Raw genomic sequence first — 27,778 nt, forward strand, 5'->3', positions numbered from 1 at the left:
TTACGGCTTCTTATGTTCGAAATCAGTCTCATTCACAAACGTATCTGAAACTTAAGATATCAATAATATAAAACATCGAAAATGTAAACGGACGAAACGAACAAGGAATAAGCAAGAACTGATGATGTCAACATTTTTACTCATAATTTCAAGCTGTACAACAAAGGACGCTTTTGACGTCTCACCCAGGATTTTGAACACTTTGTTTACTAGCTGACAGTGGCGTCAAAACAACAGATGTTAGCAAAACTGCAGGAAAATTAACAAAATTGAGCAATATAGGACAACTTTTCTTTTAAACTTCGGTGAGTTCATTTTTCTGGTGCTACAGGGCAAGTGCACAAAATAACAATTTTATTTTGCAAATTATATGTTACCTTATTATATCTTACCAAAATTACCTCTTTGCCGTCGGCCATTTTCGGTACCATGATTCGGTCACGCTGCCGACTACAACGCCGGGTTTTGGCGTAATGGGGCATATAATGCATTCGCATTAAAGAAAAATGCAATTGCTGGCCCACAGCACACTCTCCTGTGCTAGGGGGTGCAGCACAACAGGCGGCGTTGCCATCATTTGCCTTGGTTGACAGAATGTCTCAAGACTTCAGCAGTGCTCGTTCACCGAGCTTGAAAGACATCATGTTGAGATCAATTTCCAATATAACAGCGTCAAATATGCACAGCGTCATTGCAGAACACACGTTCCGAACTATAGCTCACATTGGTTACGCTCGACCGCACTAATTCCATTCCGCAACAGGTACTTCTTGGTTCACGAGTTCGCTCGAACAAGGCGCCGACTTGAAGCACTTCTGCACAAGCACCGCGATTCTTTCGCATCCGCGAAGTCGCACCTTCTTGTTCACGAAAAAGTAGTAGTAGACGGCCCCCGTCGCGAGCGCGATCGCCACCAATGCGTATTGATACGCGTACCGCCGAGCTTGCATGAGGGTCACGGCGGCCAGAGAAAAACAAACCACAAGTCTCAGCACGGCGACGACAGTGGGCACCCGGTAAGGTCTCGGCGCGTCGGCCATCGAGCGGCGCAGGAGGAACAAGCTCACGACGCTCGCCGCCTCTATGACGCTGCCCATCAGCACGCTCACTTCGATCAGGAAGTGGACCGAGCCGACGAGCGTAAAGGTCACGGATAACAAGCAGCGGACCACCATGGCCACCAGCGGCACGGAGCTGTCGACGTGGACGTAGGACATGGCGCGAGCCAGGTGACCCTGGCGACTCGCGGCGAAGAACACTCTCGAAGAAGCGAGCACGCCGGCGCAGGTCGTACCGAACACGGTGAGCGCGATGACCAGGGGCACGACGTTGGCCATGCCCTGGCCCCACGCGGCGCTCACGAACGCGACGGCCACGGCGTCCGTGCTGGCTATGGTGTCAGCGTCGAGAACGACGAAGAAGGCGATGTTGGTGAGGAGGTACGTGATCATCGTGATGGCGACGCTGGCTGCTATGGCGATGGGTATGTTCCGGCCGGGGTTCTTGATTTCTTCGGCGATGCAGTTGATGGCGAACCTGCGCAAGCGAAGCAGCGACCCGTCGCACACAAAGAACTAACAAGCACTGTGTGCAGACTGACTGACACTTCCGAAGAGCCGTGAAGTTTCGTGATTAACTTTCAATTAACTCCAGAACGCAGAGAACTTGAGCACGAGTCTTTAAGAAAACATTTGATTATGATCGGTTGCGTTACGCGGGGGGGTCACGCACACACTTGCTTGTTCTTTACCTAAGGTGCTTGAACTAATGCGATGGTGTCGGCGCGTTCGTGTTCATTCATGTTATGACTATGTGTCTCAGAGGCAGCGACAGCGCGCGTTCGTTCTCATGGGCTCGATGTCATATGCTCGTGCAAGCGTGCCTTCACGATCACGTCGGCTACGCCAAACAGTGCTGCGATTGCTTACGCATACTGAAACCATTTTTCAAGAGGCTATTTTAATTTGTACGATTTATTATGGTAACTATAGAGCTTGATTGCGTGCATAAAGAAATTACTGAGTAATAATTTTCATAATGCAAAATCATTCGCTAGGCGGCCGCCACGTTTATGCACCTTTTCTCACATTTCTGAAATTCGCGCCTCAAATTCGTGGCTGGAAATCAGAGGTCTAATCAGGGTGAAATCACATAGCCACACAAAAACTGGCCCATAATAGTATATGTCGATTAAATAGAGATTAATTGAGACTACCTAAAATGACATGGCAATGGGCCTTTATTTGCTGACTCGACGGTGTTTTATTAGTGGTTCGTCTGAATGTCTGTGAGGGGGCGATTTCATTATAATATTGATGATAATATCAGAACTGTGTTCTTATCCTTAAAAAATATTTTAAAAATTGTTCTTTGCTGTGAACGAGTAGAGCCGGAAGCGATACGGACGCAGTGAGGAATATTGAAGAAGACGATGCTAAACTGAGAAATCACTTCATCGATCGAATCCAAGCTGCTCATGGTCGCTCTGCCTAGCTTGTAGCTCATTCTACGAGCGTGTATTATCTGATTCTTCGCTAAAATGTCTGCTACGTGTCACATGTCTCCAAAGTTACGAGAGAGCGACCTTACCATCCACCATAGCAGTAAAGAGCCGAAAACAGAGCCGACGTTAGATCTCCAGTCGAGGGGAGATTGTCTGGTGGCCGTGAATCCCAAATATGATTACCTGATTGCAGAGAAAAACGAAGAAAAAGTAAACTTAAAACTTATACGTAAATAATCCAATCTAAAAGAAATGAAATGGTAACTTGCCATAAAATGAGTATATAGCGCCAGTGACAATCACAGCGTAGAGGAACAAGCACTTGATTCCAGAGAAGACGTCTTGAACACTTGTTGACATCCTAAGTGAGAAGCAGTTCACTGCCGTCGCAAAAGCTGAAAAAATAAGCAGACAGACAATACAGGTACTATTTTACGAAGGACGTTCCATTAAAACTTGCAGTACCATTATACCTTAGCCATTGTCATTTTTCAAGAAGTAAGAAATAGTCACAACAACAAAACACGATTTCCCTCGATACTTGCTGCAAACGTGCTCCTCGCGCGTCTCTCTGTGCCATTTGCCTGCTGAAGTTCTGATGGGGGAAGGGGGGGGGGTGGCTTCAGGGCTTACGCAAGCGTCCACCTATTGTACATGTCCTTTTCTTCGGCTGCTGAAGTGCTGATTAGCTAGGGGCACTCGCCACCTTCTGAAGCGTGCCCGAGCCCTGCCCATCAGAAATTTATCAGCAGACGAAATGGACATGTCCACTAGGTGGACACTTGCAGCGTGCGCCTTCCCCCGCCTACACCCCCACCCCACGCCCCGTCTTCATCGTGCCCCAGTAAAAAGCGGCATCATTTACAACGGCAGTAGGTTACACACAAGATAAACATGGCACACTCAACTCCAGCTGACATACACTAGAGCGAGGCATTCTTGGTGTGAGTTGCTCACGAACCATATGCGCGTGTATATGAAGTGTAGTTTTTGAGGCATAATTATTAGTATTAAAAAGCAGCACCTTATGCGAACGAATTTTCAGGGGTGATCCACAGTGTCACGCTGCACTCGTTATGTTTCTGATGTGTCGGTTTCGTCTAGTGCAACTGGCGGATCGAAACGCGCAAAGCGTCTCAACGCACTGGCTTGTCCGCGAGAAAGGCCGCTGTGCGACTTGTCGACGGATACGTCCGCACGTGGTGCCATGGTTTCCCTATTAGGCTTAGGTGCTAGGAGTCCTATGTTCGAACCCTACCGAGGACAGTTTAAGTATTGTTTTTTATTTCATTTAATTTCATTTTATTACCTTAAAGACCCCTTGATAGGGATATTACATAAGGGGTGGGAATATATTAGTACATTATTTGCATAATAAATAACTTAACATTACCAACATTATTACCATTACATTAACAACATTACCAAATACATAACCAACATTATTATTATTCATAACGCCGTGCTTTGTTGAAAATGATGAGTTTGCAAAGTCATAAAGCCAGTTGGAAAGCAAAAAGACGAGGTTAGGCAAGTCCATGTACAAGCCGTCATTCTCATGCGGGCCGAATCGCCCTGCTTCCAGCTCCCGTAAACACTAGCGCCATATTTACCTCTGGTAATTATTATGTGGAAAGGTAATGCTTGAAACGGTAAACTCGCAAACTGCTTCTTCGCTGCACCTTTCCTAGAGGGCGCCATCGTCCTGTCGTGCGATGAAAATCTTTCAAATTCAGTTATTTTCCTAGAACTGTGGAAGATTGGAATTCATTGCCGTCTGATATTTTTGGTTCCAATAATTTTCTCGCTGAGTTGGAGTGTCACCTTCTCTCTTAAACTTTCTTTTTCTTTTTCCTTTTTTTTCTTTCTTGCTTTTTGTTGTCTGTTGTTTTGTACATTCATGTTGGATGTAACCCACACCTGCTTGGACCACCACATTGGCCTGCAGAATATTGAAATAAATAAAAAAAAATAAATCCGTTCAGCGTTAGAGGCCAGATACGTGCGAGAAAGTTCGTCGAACTTGGCAAGAGATATTCGATTTAGAATGGTGCAGAAACGAGTTACGTGCAATTCCTGCAAATTTTGAACGAACTTGGAATTGTTTACAAACTTCCACGAACGGCTACGAGTCTGCAAACCGAAAGTTTAGGCGTTAGCTGTAATGCGGGCTTGACGTTCTCGTGCTCGTTCTAGAGCGAGATCGCTTGGGCGTTCTGAAGGTCTGGCTTTCTCCACGACATTTCAGTATAAACGATGATTCATAGCGTTCTGGTTTAAACTACTGCGCTCCACTTCGATGCTCGCCGACTTTCTAAGGCATACACTGGCGCAAGCGATCGCGTAACAGCCAGCCGATGGAGCCACCGTCGCCGGGGCCAGTGCAAACACCATGTGGTTAACGCGACGTGGCGGCAAACAATCCCGCCGCCACCGACTCACGAAGGGAAAAGCGAGGCGCGACAGCGCCCTGGGAAAAATTTCCACGAGACTCAGTAGGTGCCGTCGATGGGTCCTGCCATTCGTGATTGGCGAATGGCGACACCGTCTTGTGGTGTTGCCGGGAGCCGAGCTCTGCGTCACGTGACCGAATTATCCGCCCTCATCGATGGAGCGCATGTTGCTACTCGCGCGCTTCCACCAATGGAAGCACCTTCTACTCACATAGATTGTGCTGGGGTGCTGCCACTGTCTGCGCTGCGGGCGGTCACAACGACGATGACGCGACAGAGAGGAAACAGGTGCGAAAAGCTGACAATTACAAAAAATGTTTTACGGCGAATACAGCTCTCACGAGCTAAAACCGGACGTACTGTTTCTGCTCGTTTGCGCGTTTGTTCGTGATGCTTTAGATCGGGAACATCACGGTGCAACGAGATATCCGAGCTGGTATACATGGGATCAATTAAATGATCCAGTAGTTGCAAGCCCAACCTGCTAACCCCTGCACTAACCACACGCCAATCCTCCTAATCTATTAATCCGAGGCGAAGCGTGGCATGATGAAGCCAGGCTTGTTTCAAGCCCCGCGCGACTGCAAAGACTACACGAATGGTCTCATCCGCAGTTTGAACCATCCGAGTTATTTTCTACAGAAAACAACTTAATTTCGAGCCTGCGGCTCTTCGTTTTTGTCGAGATTACTTCTGCCGTGAGCGAGTGATTATGTGTGTTGCCTTTTAAAGCGTTACAAACGGTCATATTATCTACAGCGACCATACAGTATAACGTGCAATCAAAATTAGTACGCCAGACACCAATATTTTCATTGTTGAAAACAGCTTTCAGAATAATTTTTCAGTGTGTGATGTTTTCTTACTGCTGCTATCTTGTTATACTTGATGAAACTGCCCATGTATCTGATGCTTTCTTTTGAGGGAGTTTCGTATTTCGCGTTTATTTCTTATGTTCCTTTTCGTCATAACAAGTTATCATGCAGCCAAGGCAAGTTTTTCAGTTTATAACTTGAGTGTTCTTTCTTTCTTGCTTTTTAGTTTCTTTTCGTCCATTTAAGTTGAATACCTGTAGATTCGCCTATCTTTTCGCGTCTTGTTTTCGCGCTCGCTCTTTAGGTACGCGGCTTCTATTATGTCCTTTTGTGCTAAAGATACGACTAGTATATAATTAAGAAATACTTAAAGAAACGCTTGGAAATTTGAACTACACCGTATACACTTTCAGTTATCGACTGCCAACTCACACAGTGAGTCTAAGCGTTCAAGCTTGGCAGGACAAGCCTTTTCAGGAGAGTCCTGAATGTAGTACAGCCCACATGAACTGACACCACCACATTTAAAGAACGCTTACTGATGAAGAGGCAGGCGACCAAAACTTTAACTTCGTAAGGCGGCTCGCAGTTTGGGTACGGCAGACTGAGCAGGTACGTCGAGAAGGTCAGACCCTGTATGGTCGTGCCAGCAGGATCCACGAAGAAGCACAGCCAGGCAAGCATGAATGCCGGCACGTCACCGTACTTTCCGAATGGCTTTCCGGCAGCAAGGAAGTAAGCGTAGTCGCCACCAGATGCCGGTAGTAGTGCACCCATTTCGGCCGCGCAAAGGCCACCTGAGAAGAGTAAATGGAACGTCTGATTTATTAAATTACTGCTTCATTGGTATTTTATTTACCTATTGCTCGCGACAAGTTGTGCTTAGGGTTTGCAGACGTTCGTAAAGCCCTTTATCTGAAGCCTCTACTCTGTCATATCAACCTTTGGGATGTTTATTCACGCAGAGTTGTGCCCCTCTGTCAGTGGTTCGGCGCTTCGGAAAGGTTTCGAAAAGCCTACTGTGGCCTGCTTTCATGAACTAAATAAAGAAGAAAGTCAGCAGCACACTTATCAAGTAATTCTACGGTTCCCATACCGGCGTTCGCTCATGTGGCATAAGAAACAAAACTGCTGCGCGAGGCGCCAACGAGGCGGAGGAAACCGCGATAGCCTTGGCTCTTCAAGCCGCAAAAGGCCCGGCGTCCATTTTCTCCGACTCGCGCACGGCGGTCAGGGCTTTCTCGTCCGCTCTAGTTTGTAAACAGGCAGCCGACATTGTTAACAGATGATGCTTTCCTATTAATACCCGAGAAGAAACCGCAGGTCATACTATAGCATGGTTCCCGGCCCACATGGACGATGTAACTAACCGAGCGGGTTGCAACCCTAACGAGCGGGCCAACTGCCTGGCGCGTGAATTCACGAACCGCGCCCGAGCTAGCGGTCCGGCTCTCCCGCAGGATTGCCCCTTCAAAGATAAACTTACAACCTTTCACGAAATTACGTCACATTGCAGACACTGCAGGAGAAAATTCCCTCCCCCCAGCCCGAAACTGAACAGGGCTCAGGCTGTTACTTTCAGGCTTTTACAGACGAGATCGTACCTCACCCCGAGAGCGCTTAGTTGGATAGACCCGAACTTTCCGCAATCGTGCTCCAAATGCGGTCACGCGTGCTGCTCCTTCGACCACATGCTCTGGCTGTGCCCGTACAACGCGGGCTCCGACTTTCATAACCAGTCCAAGTGGGACGCCTTGCTGAAGAGCTCGGATTTCCCAAACCAACTACAGGCCGTCCAGAGGGCCCGCGACGTCGCGGAGAGTCACCATCTCCCTGTCCCGTCGTGGGCGGAGCCACCAACTTGATCGGGGAACCTTCGGTTCCCCCAATCACGTTCCTCAGGATACTCTTAATAAAGTTCTTGTCACTGTCACTGCTGCGCGACTGGCCGCTCGAGGCCCTTCACGTGTATTCGTGGGCTTCTTTCACTCTCACAATATGAATTTGATGTAGCACGTATTGAGGAATAGAAAGCTGTATTTCTCATTTGAAACTGAATTTTCCCATTGAAACTTCATCAAATTATAATGTTTGTGCAGTAGATTAATTAGTAGGATCGAATTATGTAATTTGGTAGATTGAAAAAAAATAATCTGAGTATCTCAAAGCAACGGCAAACATCTTTGGTTCTGTTCAGCTACGTGGCATTTGCATATTTCAATATTTTGGTGCATTATAGCGGGGATAGTTGTATATGTGTGTATGAGCTTGTTGCTTATATCGTGATCTATACTAAGCTCCCTTGCCATTGCCCACTTCCCCAAATAAGCCTAGCACCATAATTTAAAGTAATTTTGCATACAAGATCGGCCTACCCAAGCAATCCGCTACATTGACTCTAAGATCCACGCACCGAGAGTTGTGCATTGACATCGCGAGCAAAGGCCGGTGACTGTGTTGTACAGCGCTACGACATTAAGATTTGTTCGCAAAGCAGAGAAGGGGTTCAACCACCGGGCTATCAGTGGTAGCCTTGATATCCTGCTTTTGTTATCCCATATTATTAAAGCGAAGCTTTGTTTGCCTTTTCCTTCGACTTTGCAACAGCTGCTGTAGCGCGTATATACATGAAAGGATTGTGGCAGAGAAGAAAAGAGACGCGAAGAACTCGTTTGGACTCCACCGCGTCGAACGTGCATAATTCCCTCTGGAGCTCCTTGGTCGCCGCCATTTTAGCCTACTGACAGCTGTAATTATCCGCGACCCACCGCAAGCGCTGACCTTTCTACGAACGTGTAATTCCAGAGGGAGGCTAGATAGAATGGAAGAGAGGAGGGGGGAGATGAGGCAGAGAATCGGTAGAACCGACGCAGTCGCGAAACGAGTGAATAACAACCTTACCACTCTTCATTCGCAGCTCCCATACAAATAGAAAGAGGAGGGGGATAGGAAAAAGGTAACGTGAGAAGGCAAGGAAACGCTGGATAAACTGACGTTCAATGTATGGTACGGCGCGTTTCTGCTATTTCTGAAAAAGAACATCATGCAAATATGTCTAGCGGACAACTTAAGCAGGGCATGCAGAAGCGCAGCAGCATTATTTAAAGCGCACCGCAGTGTCTAGGCGACACAACGGAAGCAGTCGCACGTCAAATCAACACTTCTGCGCCCGCCGCGATAGCTTTTGCGAGTATGACATTGCTTGAGGTCGCGGATTCGACCGAGGCAGCCGGGGGCGAAATAAAAATGCTCGCGCACTTTGATTTAGGGACACGTTAATGAACACCACGGTGCCAAAATTAATCCAGAGTGCGTCCCTATGGCCTGCCTCATAACCCGATTGTCGTTTTGGCACGTACAGCCCCACAATCCAATTCAAGTTTAATGCTTCTGCCACGATGCGACGTGCCATGTGAGGAAATGACAATGCTCAACCCTCTCAGATGTTGTGAAATATGGCGCACAACAATGCCTCAAGCAAACGCCTCTTCCTTTGTGTTTGGTACTTCGCAGACAAACGGTAGTGGTGCGCGCAAGGTAACATTTAACATCAACTCGCCACTCTTACGTTGGACAAAACGTTGAAGAAATTAAGCACTCGCCGTCAACATCACCGCTGATTATCGTCAATCAAAGCAAACAGCACAGAAAGCTTCGCTTACATTGATTCCCACAGTGCGAGGGATCTGCATAATTTTTTTATCTATACGTCTCATTTATGCAACAACGGAGTTTCGAACATTCTAGCGGCACCGACACATGGTTTTGGGAGGTTGAGGTGATCTCACGTGCAACTTTTGTTGTGTTTGACAAGCGTAAAAGAACTGTTGGTGATTTTTACTTACCTATGAATGCGTTGAGTCCACCGAGAGTCCACAGGAAAAGATCGACACTTATAGATTTTGAGTTTCTGAGTACGTTTCCAGGTGTTATGAAAATACCAGTGCCTGAAACAACGAGGTTACCGTATGCTCGAGTACAAGATAATTGTTAAAATGGCGGTAGCCTGATATTCTAGTCGACCAATATCACATCTGACGAAGATAAGAGTTACTCACTAGTAGCTTAAATATTTCTAAATATAATAAATGGGCTAAAATTGTGCACGATAGTAATGAGCATGCAGCAAGGAGGAGGAGGAAAGAGAAAAGTAGAAGGCAGGGAGGTTAACGAGAATAACGTCCGGTTGGCTACCCTACACCGGGGGAATGGGAGAGCATGCAGGGGAATGCATGCAGCAATGGTTTCATTTATGTCTTTGGTACCGGTTATGAGCTGTGGTTTTCATCAGAAAATTTGCGCTTCTGCGGTGTTCTGCGGCACTTGTAAAGCGCTCCATTCGCTTTTCGCGGTGTTATCGGTTGTTGGACTTTGAGGTCGTGGAATCTGCCAGACGTTAATTCGTCGCATATTTACGCAGATATGACTCTATTGGCACTCGCGAATTATCACGTGCTCATGTTCAGTAGCACTATGTTCTTTTTTTTTTGCTCACTGTTCACAAAAGAAGGTGCCTGCTATGACACCTAGCTGTCCTCACTGACCATATCTACTTCAACAAAGCTGTGCTGAACAAGGACCATTCGTGTTTACATAAGTGCATACTTTCCCAAGCAGTAAGCAGAAACATGTTTCATCTAAGATACCTTAAAAGCGGATCTTCGTGGCCTTATAATTCACTGTTCGTTGCTTTCTTGTGCGCAAAGAACAAAACACTACAATATGCTTTTGCATAATGCAGATATACAATGGCAGGGCATAGTTTTGGAAATATTTAGGTGATACAGGTGGTGACTGTTGTTCTTTTTTAAGTTTCGACGCGAAAACTGTCAAATTGTGGACATTTAGCTGTTTTCGAAATATTACAGACAAAATGCAAAATAACTCGAATAGAGACTATATACAGTGTTCTTTCTTACATAGAACACTTTCTAAAGAAAAGGTCTACTCAAGTTACAAAAACTTCGTCACTAGATATAGCTTATCTGCTCAGATGGACGCCATTTCAAAGAAATACCGAAGCAATCCTTTCAGTGAATAAACTAATTACATTATTAGTTTCCTACTTAGTTGGTTTACGGCACTCCTCTGTAAAGTTGAAGGTAATCATCATGCAGGTCAAGCTCTCTGTTTCTACATTGCGAAATGGCGATGTCGACGGAAATAACGAGTGTCGAATGTCTGGTTCATTCAACCCGGTTGCACACGCTGCACCGAGAAACGCGGCTCTCTGTGCAGCCTCTGCGTGACGTAAAAGAATGACGTAAAATGAAGCCGCCTCTTGCACTTTTTCTCTTCCCGCAATCTTATTGATGCGAACGCGCGAGACGGCCCATTGAGCGGAAGAAATCCTCACGTCTGTGATCTGTAGCCGCGAAACGGCACCTAAGCTTTCAGTGCCATTGGTTGCGACGCCACGTCCCCAGTGCGCCTCGACGGAGCCGAGCGGGTGAGAGGGAACACCTGCGGCTGCAATAGCGCGCCAGGTGCTGCGCGAGAGGAGAGGGCATCGCCGCGACGCCACGTCACCCTCTCTCTCTCTCACTCTCGGAAGCCTGCGTCATCCACGAGTTTCTTGTACGCGCAACTCTGGCCTGCGTTCTAAGTGCGCTTGAGTAAGGCGAAATAAAAACGCGCCAAGCGTCTCAACGAGCTCGGTTGCCCGCGATGAGTCGATAACTCGAAGGATGCACTGAACGGTAATGCTTGCGCATTCAGAAGTTACAAGATGCGGTGAGGTGTCCTCGGATTTATTATCACTGGGGCTATGCGCCACTCCCCGTCACCTGTCACCTGAGCAGTATGGGTGAGACGAACAACTTCATCGCACCGTACATTCAACCTTCATTTTATAGGCGGTCCTAACGCGCCACTGTGGAGTTGCACCACGAGCCACGTTTGACATTGCTGCGTGCGTAGTCAGGTGAATTGATCGAATAATTGGACACGACATATTTCGGTTTACATGGTCGTTTTAAAATGTAGAAACGCGTGACGGGCCCTTTGTGACGATTGCCTTTGACGCTCCGAAATAGAGATGTTCCGTAAACGTTTGTAACTAAGAAGTGCATTACTTTAGGTACTTTTTTTTGCTCAATTGATTGTTTTTTTTCTTCTTGCGAATGATGTCCGCCTGAGCAGAGATTAAACTGTAGTGGCGTGAGTCGAGTATACATTCCGCGCTCTTCTTATAAAAAGTATGAAAAAATAACAACACTCCCGCACTTTGCTGCACGTTTAGAGTGTGTGAAGATACGCGCGAAAAAAAAAAAACGAAAATAAACACCCCGGAGAGTCTCGTTCACACAGCGTACATTAAAAATGCTCAGAAAGGCTCGTTTTTTAGCTTTTTGCTCAAAAGCTAAATTTACTATTTTCCGTTCATGCTGCGGGCTTGCACAAAGATGTTAATTTGCGTAATTTTCACTTACCAATGTGTTTACGTTCGGCATAAGAAGTACGAAAGAATATAAATTTTTTCAGACCCTCCCGAATGTGGCATGCCGTACACTTGTAGGAGTTGCGTTTTCCGTCGTGTCCCAGTTAATAATTTTTCATGCAGAACAATATGAGACGCTTTAAAATTGAGCTCGAGCAGTTCCGCATTGTATTGAGATATCTCTTTCAATTTGTTTCTTAGGATCTAGAAACGGTGGGGACGGACTATCCTCATCTGAATGCACCTGGAACAGAGATAAAGGGCGAATTTTGTTCACCTATGATTGCACCAAGCAGGAGGGTGATACTGTTGAACAAGCCCACATCTCTCTTGAGCGATAGTCCTCGCTGCCGGTCCGGAACGTCTCCAGGAAGCAGACTGCAGCTAGTGTCCTCTGCTCTTTCCCTGACATCTTCCCGGCTGCTGAGCGCACGGTACTCAGTCCGCGTTGGGTTCCGTGGCTTATCACAAGAGGATGCTTTCTTTCTGCATGTGAGAGCTGAAAGACATATTAAACAAGAATGAAACAATGAAATAAGCGCTTAATAAAACGAGATAAAACTCACGCCCTTCGGCTGTGCTTTCTGTGATCAGGGCTGTGCTGTGCTCACGCCCTGATCTTTCCTTTCCAGGGTTAGAGATTGGTTGAGAGATAACAGCATAGTTTACTGACCACGCCGTATCTGCCTACAGCGTGGCCGAGACCTTAACATATGTAAGAAATAGGGGGCAGGCCAGAAAAGGGGGTGCGGAGGTGACGCAGGCAGGTATAAGAAGGAGAAGAGTGCATAGATCTGGCAGCTCTACTCGCATATAGGCTCCTCTCTAAACGCTGAACGCGGTCAATCGGCACGCGACCAATCCGGCTGCGCCTGCAGTGTCTGGCGCATCATGGCGCCAAGCTACCTAGCGTTTACATTTGACGTACTGCATTTCTTGACTTATCGGTGAAGTGGGCAAGGCTACGTGGGGTTTACCTCATACTTTGGCGGATCCGTGCGGCTAGAGGGGCCATTCCACGCATGCGCAGTCAACGGAATGGCCAAGTGCGCGGTACGCGCAAACCGGCTCTCAGGACAACCTGCCGCAGACGGGCTGCGGCGAACCAGCAGTTATTTCAAGCGTATCTGTACCCTGCTACACAAGTTCCATGGGGCGAGACCAAGGCGGGCCACGTGTGCACCAGACAATGCGCAGACAATACGGAGGCAGTGCAGCACCACACGCTGCCCTTGCGACAGTGATCGCCTACAGACTGGAGGCATACGTCGACGACGCTCGCCTCGAGAGTACTGATGCGTGGTAGCGAGATGCGACAGAACAAGCAGACGTGTGAGAAGCTTCCTTGCAATACTAAAGCTTGGGCTCGCTGGGGACAAAAAATGACAGTGTTGGCCACTGCACGAAACCTTAACATGCTTCCGGTCTGTTGGTGCCCTCAGTCTATTGTCCAGGATTGCCGAGGACGGCCTTGCACACGTTTTGCACGCGTCGGAGTCGCCGGGTTTCGAACACAGGTCCACTCGTAGACGGGAGTTTATATTTGGTAGCAACCTTCATCGGAAAGACCAAATACGCGCCGTTTGTAAAAAGCTGCCCTTCGGCTGTTACACTCCCATACGTGCACGACAATACTTTGAATTGGCTTTGCTACGATATTTGTACTTCAGCCTGTTTCACTGCCACCTTAGTTACTGTTGCGAATCGTGGAGCCAAACATACTCAACTTACCTAGCACCGTTACTCCGCTTGCAAAAGCGGGCTGTGCGCATCATTACTTTTTCCCCAGCGCATCATCCCAGCAGTACACTCCTTGAGAGACGTATACGAGTGCAGTTGTTTATTACTCTGCGGAGCCACAAGAGTTGCTGCCTAGTAAGCAAGATAATAAACACTAATACACCGCTGCGTCGTAACGTTTTCACTTTCCCATCGCTAAACACTCGACACGCAAGAAACGGCAATCTTAACCTCCTTGTGTGCTTCAACGTGTACGGTGAAAGGCTTATAAAATTTTCCGGTGCTAAGATGTGGAATTACATCCATATTGAAATAAAACTTGCAACAAATTTCAATAAACCTTCCTTTTTTGATCCATGCATTGAGTGAAACTCAACCATGAGGCCATCACTTCTTTCTCTAAGAATGTGCGAACCTATACAACGTGTGGCATTCGGCTACAGTGCTCTCTCTAGATGTTTAGAGTGAGAGAAAATGTCGGATAAAGAATACGAAGTCGATACGGAACGTGTCGCCAAAAGGAATCAGTTGATGAGAGGGCAACGATTAACCCAGACAGAAACCACTGCAGCGCCTGCCGTGCCTGAGACTGATGCTATCGAATGCTGAGTGTGGAGAAAGAAAGGAAACCTAGGCAAAACGGATGTTATGGTTGGTGAGCAGGATGTAACATGTGCGGAAGTTCGAGAAAATAAATAATGAATGAAGAACTTTGTCAATGCTTTCTTTCCACTTCCGAGTCCCAAATCAGCACCAAACTAGGGTTGAAAACATACGAAAACAAAATATAAATCGTACGAAACGTGACGCTTCTTCTCTTTCTTGTTTCATAGCTGAGGCGGGTCCGGCAGACACACACAGACTTGCACGTGCTTTGAAATTTGAATGTAGGCACATGTGGTTGAGGTGTGAACGGTGGTGGCCAGGACCGACCCATTCGTTAAATTTGAGGACCACGCCAGGCAGGAGAAACTCCAGCCCGCCCGCAGTCTTTCCTAGTGTGAATCCCACATGGGGAGGGGGGGGGGGGGGTGTAGGGGGCGCAGGAGGTAGGAAGAACGTATCGTATGAATTCATCTCCAAGGCTGGCTCTGGGGAACGTCGTATGAGTGGATGGGTGGTGGCTCTAACAATGAAATCTACGTCGTAATCTAAAAAAGAAACTAAGCAAAGGTGCTCGACAATCTTCCACCAAAAAGATAGAGCCGCCTGGCGGACGGTATGGTCAGCACGGAGGTTCCTTCTGGTGACTTCGAACGTGGTGCAGGGACACACATTTCTTCTGGAGGTTAAGCGGCAGCAAGCTTGCCCCAGCCATGGTGTCAGCCACACCTGAGTTGTAGTTGGCCGCCTAAGCCAGAAAGCGCACAGGGGCGCTATAACTTAAAGCTATTCCAAACTTTTCTATTCCAACTCTGCAATCAGCCCTCCGACATTGGTCAAAAAACACACGCGACGTCCCGAAAGCCGCGATAGCTCCCCGCCTGACATGACGTGACCACACTGATTATTCATGACTGGAAAGAACAAAAGAAAAATAGCTACGATTCGACGAATTTTCGCCGTCAGCGCTCGGCTATTGGTCAAAAGTTTTCGGGCGACACCCACTTGACCTGCCTGTCACGCGACGTCACAAAACGACGAGAACTCACCACGTCAAAGTGGTGTGTACGCGTTAAAGATGTATTATTATGCCGAACAAAACTGAGGAATAAAAGATGGCTGCCGCTGATGGCTCAAGCACTGGCGATTCGCACCTGCCGGAGAGCATGGGTTTATTTGCATACAATAAAGCTTTCTACATGGCCGTGTAACGTTTAAGGTCACTTTTGGCATGTTTACAACCTCGTTCTGCCAGCTATTCTTCGCTGAGGATCCGTTTTAGCGACATTCTTAACCTTCTGCTGCATGCCGTCCCGATTTCCGACCAGCCACTGCAGGATAATTAAGTGGAAGCGGACGAATCACAGACGCCGGCACCACCCTCTTCAGCTGGTTATCAGTTTTCAGTGCACTGGCTCGGCTCCATCGAATTCCTCTCCACTTGAGCGTGCTCCTCGCCTCTTGTCAGCCAATTATATAAGGCAAGCCGCTCAATGTAGACAATGTTATTCGTTTTTAAAGCAAACAAAAGTGACATCCGATAAACGAGGAGAGCGTTTTATTGGTCTGTTCAGACAACACTGCGGGTCACCGCCCTATGCTTGCGTCGGCGGTTACGCAAATTTGACGTCAGGAGATCGGAATAAAAACATATTGGAATAGTTTCACGTTATAGGGCCCCTGGTCCTTTCGGTGGTTCATGGTCGAGCCTTGTCGCGATACCTCCGGCTGGTCTTGAGAGAACGTGAAGCACTCGCAAGGAAATGGACTGTCAGCCATGTGCGATGCGGCAACGTTTAAAGATTCATCCGGCAAGGCTCAAAGACAACAAAGCGCTAGCACCAAATGACGACAACGAGCACCGTTCATGGGCCGGTCTTTGCACCTCGGCGGATTTCGCGCTGTTCCGGCTTCAGTAAGAGTTCGCCAACTAGCGGACGTTGACACTCTACTGCTGGAAGGAACTGCGTTGGCAGCTGTATGACATTACGCTGCCGCCTAGCATGAACCGATATGATAACAGGTAAGATTGTTTTAGGACCCTTTACCTTGCCGCCTTTAGCACCCAATACCTTAGCACTTACGAGTTACTCTTGTGAACGTCATGCAATCGCACTGGCTGGTACACAATGCACGTGTTGATTAACTGGTGGTGTAAACGGGGTGTAGAAAATAAACCTCGCTTTTAGATCCACTACTAATGTCATGCTGAAAGCAGAGAAGGCAGTAAACGAGGACGCAGTTGTCTACTTTTTTACAAAGAAAAACCTTGCTCCATGCTCTCATATAATCGTCCTCCACGCTGTCCTATTCGCTACTAACAAAATACTAACACTTTGAACACGGTATATATATTCTAAGAGAGGTGAAGCAGATTCTTTTTAAGAAATCCTACTATATAGCATGCACAGATATTGTATACTGGGCGAAGCCTACATTTTCTTCATATCGCACACCATGTCAACCGTTTCTCAGGGTACTTCAACGTTCTCACGCTGTCACGAGAGAAAAAAAGCGAGATAATTATATATCCGTATCTTTTGGAAACAACATCGGTACAATCAAAATCAAAAAAATTATGCAGGATAACGTACATGTCTAAATCCTTACGACGCGTCGCTTTCAGTTACGTCTAAATTCAATACGTGCAGTTCAGTTTATTTTACGACTATGCACCACACCATTCGCAACCTACGTAACAGTGCAAACTCCGGTGGATGTCCACTACGAGACGTCCACGTGGCTTAGAAATTTAGAGGTTACGCATTTATTATCCGCGAGAAAAAAGTAAGATAGGTAGAGTATTTGGCCAAAAAGAACAATACAGCTTGATGGCGCAAGCCACAACCCCTTTTCAAAGGAGCCACACACAACATCCATACATTCATCCATGCTACGTGGAGGCCCTGGGAAGGAGGTAATCCAACTCGTAATCTGCCAATCGAAAGCGAAATAATTCCCGTCGGATCATAAAGAAGGTTAGAATGAGAGGTTGGCTTCCAGAAATACCATTAAATTTCCGCTAAGACTAGGTTTTCACGACTGCAAATGAATCAAGGTTCTTCGAACGCCATTATTTGTGTCATCCTTCGTTACAAAGACACAAAACATGAGATATGCCTCGAACTTCGTACGACATGTGTAAAACGGGAGAATGAAAGCAGTGGGGCCGGCTATGCCGTTCATTGGCCAGGTTCGTTCGCCTTTTCCAAAGAGTGATCGTCTTCGCGAATAAAAGCCTTATTTGTTCCCGATGCTACCTTCGTGCTTTTTAATAAACAACGTTCCATACCGAGCAATGTGTGGACAAATTTTCTAACGCTATTAATACTAGGGTGTGAACATACAGTGGATATCTAAAACGGCTGTTCATTATTCAAAATTTATTCGAAAAGTATTTTGATATTCAACTAGAATCACTTGGCGCGTTTTGCCCAACACTGACGGTTTCCAGCTCTCTTACCCGCCGTGGTTGCTCAGTGGCCATGGTGTAGGGCTGCTGAGCACGAGGTCGCGGGATCGAATCCCGGCCACGGCAGCCGCATTTCGATGGGGGCGAAATGCGAAAACACCCGTGTGCTTAGATTTAGGTGCACGTTAAGGAACCCCAGGTGGTCAAAATTTCCGGAGTCCTCCACTACGGCGTGCCTCATAATCAGAAATTGGTTTTGGCACGTAAAACCCCAAAATATTATTATTATTATTATATTTCCAGCTCTCTTATCTCGTGTTCCATCAAACTGCCACGCCTGCACCACCGCTAGCGGCGCGCTTGATAAAGTATGTTTCGTGTTTCTTCTACCAATCAAAATTTGTCTTGCGCGTTTTGTCGCGCCGAGATGTCACACCTACGTATAGTTTGAGCACCGTCGGAAATGTCCGAGCGCCATGCTGAATCCTGCTATCGCAGTGAATGCTTTGCCCTTCTGGCGGAGCAGCCAGCTTTCTTTTCTTTTTAGTGCCACGAACTGAGTGACCAATTCATTGGGACTGGGCACGTTGTAGTCACTGGCAGCAAGCTTCATGAGAAAGAGCAGACTATTCTCTCCCCACCTCTGAGCAACCACAATGTGACGAACACCCTGTCAAAATCGGCAGTGCTTTTCCCCAAAGTGGTCGTGTGTACCGACTACTCGATGCCCGTAACTGAAATTAAGCGTCGTTCAGCATGCAAGGGATTCAACTGACTGGCAGACGAATACCAGAAGATTTTCCCTTGCCACGGCTAGAATGTACTAGAATAAGTGAGTGAGTCCAGTGGACGCCGTGGCAAGCTGCCAGAGTAATTCAAAAAACGTTGAAATTGCCGAGGCGCTGCCGTCCCCTTATTCTGAAGCTCCGGCTGTTTCGGCTGCACCGAGCTCTCGGGCCGAGTCACTGTGGTCTGCTAGACGCAGCATCGTTCTTGTGTTGTTAAGCACGAAATGCTTTTAGTTCACGTCGTCGGCCACCTCTAATTGACCGTGAGCCAAAAGCCAGAGCTGTTATTAGGGCACTCAAACGAGAATATCCGGTCCGAGAACAAAACGAGATCATCCGGGCAACCAGTCAAAACATTTTTACTACAGTCCCCATTTTTACTACAGGACCGCATTACGTACGCTAGTTACTGCCCAAGCAAGTTACAAAAAATATTGCTTCCGGGTACTGCCTAATGCTTGTCCCCAATATCACTCAAGCTGTAACTTGTATAAAACACGTTGGCGGGCTAGTTGGTTAGAATCCATCGTCCAGTCGCGCTTATACACTCTACCATGTAACTTGTAGTATGCTAAAGTTTTATTTGTCATTTCCAATAGCGAGGTTCAAAAGTCCGGTGCAGGCCACCGTACACTTGATAATCATATTTTGTCGCTGAGACATGGTTGCCTGTTCAACATCCGTGGTCCATGAGCTCCGCGGCTCGAGAGGTGGCGCTACGCAGCGTGACGAAGCCGGCAGCGTCGGGCGCATTGCGGATGGTTGTTCGGCCGAGAAAACACTTGCATAAGGTTCAGTTCGAAACAACATCGTGTGCTGTAATGTGGTGAGGCGTGATGGTGTGTGCCGTTGGAAACGCGGACTAAACCAATTCTAAAATTCTGGTTGGTATAATCTGCAACCAATGTGCTTTGCTGGTAGCAATTTCATGCTGATATCAACTCTCGACTACGGGAGAGCCATACTTCTTTTCTTTATTTTTGCCCGCTTCTTTACAACGTGTGAGCGGAAGTAAAATAACTGTTTCTCTCACGCTACGTACCTTTCATGAGAGTAAGCGGTGCAGGGAGGGTGCTCGTCCCTCCGCTCAGAGGTGGCATCGGCATGACGCTTGGGCGATAACATTTTATCTGGTAAATGAGACGGTAAGAAAACCCCTCTGACGGAATTATCGTTTTGCGCTGGGTAGCAAAACTAGACGCAGCAGAGTGCAACAACTGTCCAAGCTCCATGCGGCCGTGGTAAGGTCTCCGACGCAACAAGGGTCCGACCAGAGCACCGGGCTGTTCATTCAGGTGAACGCGACCGTGGCGCCAATAAAAAAAGAACGTCTCAGCGCGGAGACACACAGGACCAACTCCCTCTTTCTAGTGCACCCTGCCGCCACTGAAGAAAAAAAAAAAAAGAACAACGGCAAAGGCCAAGTCCCGTACACCAACGTGTACACCGTGACTAACGAAAACAAGACATACAGGAGTTTCTGAACCAAGCGCAGCCCCTGTTCCGACCTGTGAGCTCTCGTGAACCCCCTGTAGTGACCGTGGCCTCCACTGAATAACGTGCCCGTCGACTGCAACGTTTATCACCTAAGGCGGCCCAGTATTGCGCTTGCGCTGTTGAGAAACGAGACTTACACAACCCCCGGCACCTGACCACGTCTTGAATGTTTTGGTGTCATCCGAGAATCTGCATAAATCGTGATTCTTTCTTCAAGCTTTCTGACCAGTTTCTCTTGTTGAAGGAGCCGGCTCTTTCAACCCTTTACTGCAACTTCGGCCTCCATCAAGAGCTCCCTGACCCGAGACCATGCGAGGCCGGCCGTCCTGAGGAAACCACTCACGACCGCTGACGCCAGCGCCACTTGTATAACGCTCAGAGAAGGCCAGACGTCGTCTCAATAGGCCTAACACAGGACCCACTAATAAGTATGTTAACAATGCTTAAAGACGCACGCCTCTGCCCGGTGGGGCACAAAATACCGAGCGCTTACTTATAGTGCTTTATTTGCAGAAAAGGACAAAAACAAAAACAAAAACAACAACAAAAAACTTGGGACTACATAGGGTCCCACGTGGGAGCGGCCCGCTTCGTGAATACTCACGGCCTGCAGGACTTCATTAAAGTTTTACCATACCATACCATACCATACATAGGGTCGTATTTCTCTTTTTTTTTCGAAATAGCCTAAACCGCAATTCACGGCTTCGCATTACGTACGGACTTCGATCACGCGATTGCACCCTTCGAGCTTGTCTATAGCTTGGAGTAGCTTTTTTAAATGCTTACTCCTTTGTCTTTGGAATAATCAACAGGCCGCTTTGTGGCCTTTGCGGAAGCAAAGAAACGATGGCGCCCCTTTTTTGCGAGTGCCTTCGATTGAACCAGCAGAGCGCAGTGCTCTAATCCACGCTAGACCAGGTCGATGAGCGCCTACTGACAGAAAACAAACTCTTGGACACTGGCATACACTTTACACGGTCATCAACACAAACCACTGTAAATGCGCTGTCGCGTTACCTGTGTGGTAACGGTTTGTGCGACAGAATCTGATTGCGACTGTGGGACGTTGTTACGTTTAAATGAGGAACTGACATCGCATGACTATGTGGCGCCCTGCCAAACTGCGCGGTAGCACCCACACAGACAGCTTTATGTTGTTGATTTTTCTCTTTCGTACGTCATTTTTTGCACCCCTTTGCTCCTTACCTAATACAGGGCAGCGAACCACAGACATCTTCTGGTAAACCTCTCCGTCTTACCTTTGCTTTCACATTTTCTCTGTCTTTATATTGCACCACTCTGACACAAAGGCCATCTTTACGACAAATTTCATATTTCGATTGCCTCAGAACATCAACTTTCCAAATTTATGAGACATATCAATTAGAATTCGGATGAAAAAAAAGTCATAGTTCAGACGTGGTCTCACTTTCTCAACATGTCACATCAAAAGGCGACAGAATTCTGTTTATTAATCTAACGTTGCAGTAATAATATTGACGTGTTGTTAGAAGACGAAAGTAGCGTGAACGCTGTTTTATATACAATTAATTATAACGCATTAATAAAATCAAGTAAACAAACATCTCCGTATACCCTCTTTAATGGAATCTACAGAAGGGATAAGTTTCTTTGTAAATAGTTCTTGAATTACCAATTGAACGTTCGGTGTGATGCCTGTTCAATGGTGCATCTCAATGATGCCACAACATTACGTCCATTCCTTTGCCATTCGAATAAGCTCAACGGATGGACAATAACATTGGACTAACCGGTCATTTCATCTGAACCCGACACTGGGGGGTGTCAACATGGACGAAACATGCTTTTCTGAAGACATGCGACATTATAGTATGGCGTAGCAACTTTTTCTTTTGAATATCTTCAAGTGCTCGTATTTCTAGTGCCTCTTCCTCTCAATAGGGTTGCTGTTATTGCTGGACTTCGTTAAACATTTTTAACCAGCCGAGGCGAAGAAGGACGGAATCGTATTCGCGCCACTCAGTCTTTTTCCCTCTTTCTGATTGAGTATGTTATGTATGCACAATGACAATATTATGTTTTGTCCCCCTCACTTCCTTTTTTTTGCGTAGTATCCCTTTTATTTTAGTTTATTTCTTGTCGTCAGTGCCAGTACTGCGCGTCCTAGCATCTTGAATTATATTCGCTTACACGTTCTTACTTTGTTATTGTTTGTTTTTGTGCGGAAGTAATATAACAACAGACTTGGACACTGAAACCTTTTGTCTTCTAAAAAATCGGATTCCTACTGAAATTTCTATAAATAAAGTTCTTTTCGAGAACCGGTCTGTCACCATTGCACCTAAAGCCTTGCGGCAACGAATGTAAATGAGCTCGGTCCCACACGTTCATACAGTGAGTCACCAAAAATGTGGGAGGGCGTGTTGCGGTTCAGCTTCCTCACCCTCTACGCTATATTGGATACGCTAGATTGCAGGTTCGAATACCACAGACAGACGTGCCTCGCTTTTTTTTCTTTAAAGAGCAAAGAGGAATCTACTCGACGAGAACCAGACCAGCGACCGACCGACCGGCCTACACTCTTAAACTCTTACATCCTTTGGGGTGTATCTTGCCCCACAACAATAATCGTGATCTATCTCCCTTGGGTTTCCCTTCTTGAAAGCGCTGCGCTCGCTACCTTCCTGTCGAGAATGCTCTGTCGTGTTGATAACGCGCCTGCCGTTCCTGACTTGGAAGTACCGGGCTCGCAGCGTTAAAGAAAGGAAATGCGGACAAGACAGATGGCGATTATCACTGTGTGGCAAGCAAGATTACACCAAAGGGTGTAATCTTGCTTGAGAGTGTAGGCGAAACAGAGGGATCGTAAGCAATGAAAGCTTTGCTTTAAAGCGAACAAAGCAAGCAGAATGCATAACTTCGGGACGATTATTTACGTTACTGTGATTAGCACTCAAGTGGTGGTGCATGTGTAATTTGTTGATGAGAAATTCATTATTTGTAGAGGATTTAATACTTCGGTTTAGATTTTTTTCAAACATGGAATCTAAATTGCCTATTCGGGCACATACTCAGTTACCGGCGTTGTCTATCAGGTCAGAAATCAGCCAGCAGCAAGTTGCGTATTCAAGCGCACGTACCACGTGGTCGGTTCGGCAAGACTACAGCGAGCATACACCCAGCGGCCCAAAAGCGTAGGGCATGTAGGCTCGTAGCTGTAGACTCGTAAACTGAAAACCCTGAACCCTAGCTATGCTATGAGTCAGCACATGGCTGCACTTGTGTTCACGTTTTCTTTCGAAGGTCTGTGAACTGTATGTACACATGACGAGCGTCCAGCAAATGAATCAACAGCTGCCTGTGAGCAAGGTTAATGCACGTTTCCTGCTTGCATGTCAGCGTTCAGGACTGTCTCTGTCATCTGAGCAGTGCGCTTTGTACACTCACAACAATACACGAAGAGTTTCCGCTGAAACTAGAAGCTCGAGGAAATCTCAGTGGCTGCATCCTTTCAGGCGCATAGATAATATACGACGCTGCTGTTATACCAGTTCGCTAGCAGGGTTTCACAATTGTGCAATGCAGTTTGGTTTCCAAGAGTCAATGAAGGGCATAAAAGGCGACGATACAAAGAAATATTTACCCACTGCGGTACCTTAGTAGCTATGACATCATGATCTGAGCACGAGGTCGCGGGTTTTAACCCGGCTGCGGCGGCCACATTTCGATGGGCGGCGCAATACGAAAACACCCGTAAGCTGCGCATTTCGTGCACATTCCAAAAGCTAAAATGAATCTCGAGGCCCCACTACGGTGTGCCTGATAAATATATTGGGGCTTTGGCCAAAGGCGGCCGCATTTCGACCGGGCCGAAATGCGAAAATGGCCGTGTACTTCGATGTAGCCGCACAATGTAGAACCAGTGGTGGTAAAAAATTCTTCCGGAGTCCCCCACTACGGCTTGCCTCATAATCAAATCGTGGTTTTGGCACGATAAACCCAATAGCTTAATTTTTTATGTGGCATTCACACGGAAAACCCCAGAATTTTATAATTTATGTTAGTTACAAACAAAATGTTTTTTGTTTGCCCAAGAAAATGCGTATTAAGAAGATTTGCCTGACTAACATTTTATTGCAGCCAGCCCTTTCAGCAGCCTAAATTTTGAAACTTAACCGCTGATGAAGAAGACGAGCGAGAAGCACTGGAAGGGGTCAGACGCTCATCCGATGCCGATCATCAACAGACTAGACGGCGTGTCCCGCCGAAATCACCAGTTCATCGACGTTTGCTGATAAGCTGAACATTGAACTCATGTGGCCACTAATTAGAATAAGCAACATTTGCAAACCTCACCCCTTATGTAATACCCCCAATGAGGGGACTTTAAAGAAATAAAAGTGAAGACGGTAAAACAAATCAAACATAATGGTAATGAAGCAATCATATCGAAGCAGGGTTAAATTGGCTTACCCATTTTCCCCTGGATAAACCGATCATAGGCCGACGCAATATCTCCCCCAGCGTGTCGGCACAAATTCAAAACCGACGCAGTTCTTATCACACATTCCTCGCTGCCTGGTAAAGCAACACCGTCGCGACAGTGAGTGGCCCACTGTCAAAGGCACATGTGAAGAAAGCGCAGAAATTCTTCAGCACTTGACGTGTAGCGCATGGAAACATTGCCGAGCGGCTCCGGAATCGCCGTGTTCTCGCGGTCGCAGATGTGTCCCTCGTGCCGGTTGTCGTCGTGGCTCTATTCGCCCGCGCCGAATGAACTTCACGTCCTCGCACCCGTCGCAGCTGCGCGCGACCGAGCGAGCCAGCCGCGGTCTCTGGTTGGGTTTACGCGTTCTTGCGCTTCGCGGGCGCCGGCCTCGCACCTGGGAATTGTGCCCGGCAAAGGAGAGTAGGTGTACGCGCGACACAGACGGCTGCGTTCCCTACCGCACCGGCTTGAACACCTGTATTTTGTGCCAGTGTAGCATAAGGACACAACAAGCGCAATAAAACACGTGTCGCTCCGATTTAGCCTCGCGGGGTTTCCCGCTTGTAGCATGTCAATCCCGGCCGTGTATTTGAATGCACCGCCGATTATTTCCATCACCGCCGGGCTTCGCGCAGACGTGCTTATTTCCTCGCGTGTTCATTCTATCGGGCTATTTCCAGCGCTTGCTTTTTTTTGCGAGGGAAGAAGCGAGCGCAAGCGAAGGTTATCATCTGAAGTTGGTCAAATTGAAACGAACGAGGAAATTTAGGACAAATATATGCAGACCGAACGAACATGCTGCAATCCGTGTGAGGAGAAGCTTTAGTGTAACGGTTGATGAAATGCTTTAAAACAAACCGTGATGCGCGTAGTTTAGTTTCATTCCATGCAACGTGTAATCTCACGGAAGGTTTATCTACCACAAAGGCCACAACTTTATTGTCATGCATTTCTTATGCTTACGCACGGCATCGCTCGCAAGCTCTTTCGAAATGTTAACTCCAAGTCAGGATGCATAGAGTGACACGCATGCGCAACGACGTCACAAAGGCGAAGGCGACGTGTGATGCCTGTCGAGGGAAAAATGGTGGTAGGTGTTTGCACAGAAAAGTGTGACACGTATCAAAAACACTTAGGGATTCTGCACCTTCCGCGTCACCGTGGGACATCACAGTCGAACGTTACGGCACCCTCGCCAGTGCACAAAACAATGCCGGGTGCTGCATTGAACGGGGATCGGCGGAGAAGGCAACGTCCGAGCCGCGCCAAGGTATTCCCCGAACCCGATGGTCCCAAACCTGGTTGGCCTCTCGGATGTACAACTCGCGACGATGCAGCAGACCAGGTGGTACAGCCTGCGAGTTGCCGAGGTCTTGCGGGAACACGAAAGTCCTATACCGTTCCCGGAGGCACACACGGGGAGCTATGGGGAGCTCGCGGAGATCCCTAAATTTGCCAAAACTTGGGCCTTCCTGCATAGCGCCACTGGTCTGGTCTCTCTCCCCGATCTCGATCTCACGAGTGCACGCATGCGCAGGTAGCCGAAAGGTGGAGCCGCTCGCTCACTGCCATGTCACCACACGGAGACCGGTGCCAGCGATCCCAGGCGCACAGGTAACAAGAGGGGAAGATAGTCGCTTGAACGGTGCCGCCTCCGCTGCCGCTGGCAAATGGTTTCTTGAGCCCTCGAACGAAGTCTGTCCGGATTACTGCACACCGCCCACCAGGTGCTCCCGAGTCAGCTATGTTGAAATTCTCACACTGCACCGCCGTGGGACGCAGCCGTTGCCAAAGGTGCTGCCGGTGCCGTCGCGTTAATTACCTCATTTGTGCCGGCAGTGGCCTTCTCCGAACGGCAGTGCCAGGAGCCGCATCAACGCGTACAGGAAAGCACCCCCGCGTGTCAAGCACCGGGCCCGATGAGGGCGACGGAGGAGCAGCAGGCGGTAGAAGAGCGCTCTTCACCAACAGTCAAAGGTGGAACCCGCACCAAGGACCTAGTTCGGCACCAGGCCGGGACAGGAGTCGCTACTGGCTGTGGAACGGGCGCCGCCCCCCTTCCACACGACTGCGGTCTATCCCGGAACGCAACTGTGGCATCACGTTACGGGTGCCTTATTGGAACCGGCGCGGTCCCGCAGTCCACGCGAACAGTGCTCCAGTCCTGACCAGCCACGCCGAATGCCGTTGTTGTTGTTGTTGCCTATCACGTGTGTAGCTTCTACCCACGATGGTGGATTGGCCAAGAAATGGGTGGATTATTCCAAATTAATATGGAATATAAATTTCCGGAAATCTATGGAATTAGCATTGAATAACGTATAATTATCTGTTAAAATCAGGAAAGTCCTATAGAATGGGTAATAATTAAGTAATACCGTCCAGCTTGGTTTGTTTTGGTGCCTGCGTATATATGGCTCAACCCACTACGGCGATCGGCCATGAATCGGGCGGAACCCACGGCTCGTACCACCACTCGTACATTTCTCGTCTTCTACCAATGGCTCTGATGTTCATGACCACGCCGCCGCCAAATGTGTTATGTAGGAAGCAATTTCTATTGTTGAATTCCAATGGCGGAGTCGGAGCAAGTTTTCTGCTCATTTCAGAGCAAGTTTGTTCCAATGACAGAGTGAGGGCGGGAATAAGGTGTTCCAAGAGAGAGTCGGAGTGGATTCAGAGCGGGAGTGACTCCGTGGAGCAGAAAAAGATGCTCCGCCAAAATCGGCGGAGTGGACCGGAACTCTGCGTGACGTATTTCCTTTACCACGTTTGTCTGCTGGGAGGCGCCACCGGTCACGACACGAGATATCCATTCCGCACTTAAAAAAAAAAAAAAACAACAGGTGAACGGCGCTGAAGAGACAAGTGACCGGTGCGGCGGTGCTGGGAGCAAACAGTGGAAAAAAATGACAACACGCAAGGCATCCTGGGTAACTCGGAGATAGAAGTTCCGCCAGGGGGGGGACACTCCCCGGTTCCGGTGGCACAGGAAATTGGCGCCATCTCTGTAATGGGCGACGCAAAAATCCGTTTCCCTTGCATGGCCTCGTA

The 27,778-nt window shown here is 47.7% G+C and overlaps 1 protein-coding gene across 1 annotated transcript; it reads right to left on the bottom strand.

Annotated features, from left to right (window-relative positions):
• Positions 1-119: 119 nt before the first annotated feature.
• Positions 120-27,675, bottom strand: LOC129381943 (Y+L amino acid transporter 2-like). Its single transcript, XM_055065220.2, has 7 exons — positions 24,709-27,675; positions 12,488-12,709; positions 9,617-9,718; positions 6,311-6,568; positions 2,773-2,898; positions 2,590-2,686; positions 120-1,536 (listed from the first exon to the last, which is right to left on the bottom strand). Exons 1-7 carry the CDS (start codon positions 24,710-24,712, stop codon positions 744-746), a joined length of 1,602 nt encoding a protein of 533 aa, XP_054921195.1. The 5' UTR covers positions 24,713-27,675; the 3' UTR covers positions 120-743.
• Between the last annotated feature and the right edge of the window lie 103 nt (positions 27,676-27,778).

Source organism: Dermacentor andersoni, chromosome 10 (assembly GCF_023375885.2).
Source record: "Dermacentor andersoni chromosome 10, qqDerAnde1_hic_scaffold, whole genome shotgun sequence".
Taxonomy (NCBI): Eukaryota; Metazoa; Arthropoda; class Arachnida; order Ixodida; family Ixodidae; genus Dermacentor; species Dermacentor andersoni.

Excerpts from the sequence above, each read along its gene's own strand:
- LOC129381943 (XM_055065220.2), bottom strand. Across the intron at positions 2,687-2,772 it reads CGCTATATACTCATTTTATG|GTAATCATATTTGGGATTCA; the intron begins GCAAGTTACCAT and ends CTCTGCAATCAG. Across the intron at positions 1,537-2,589 it reads CTTTACTGCTATGGTGGATG|GTTCGCCATCAACTGCATCG; the intron begins GTAAGGTCGCTC and ends TCGCTTGCGCAG.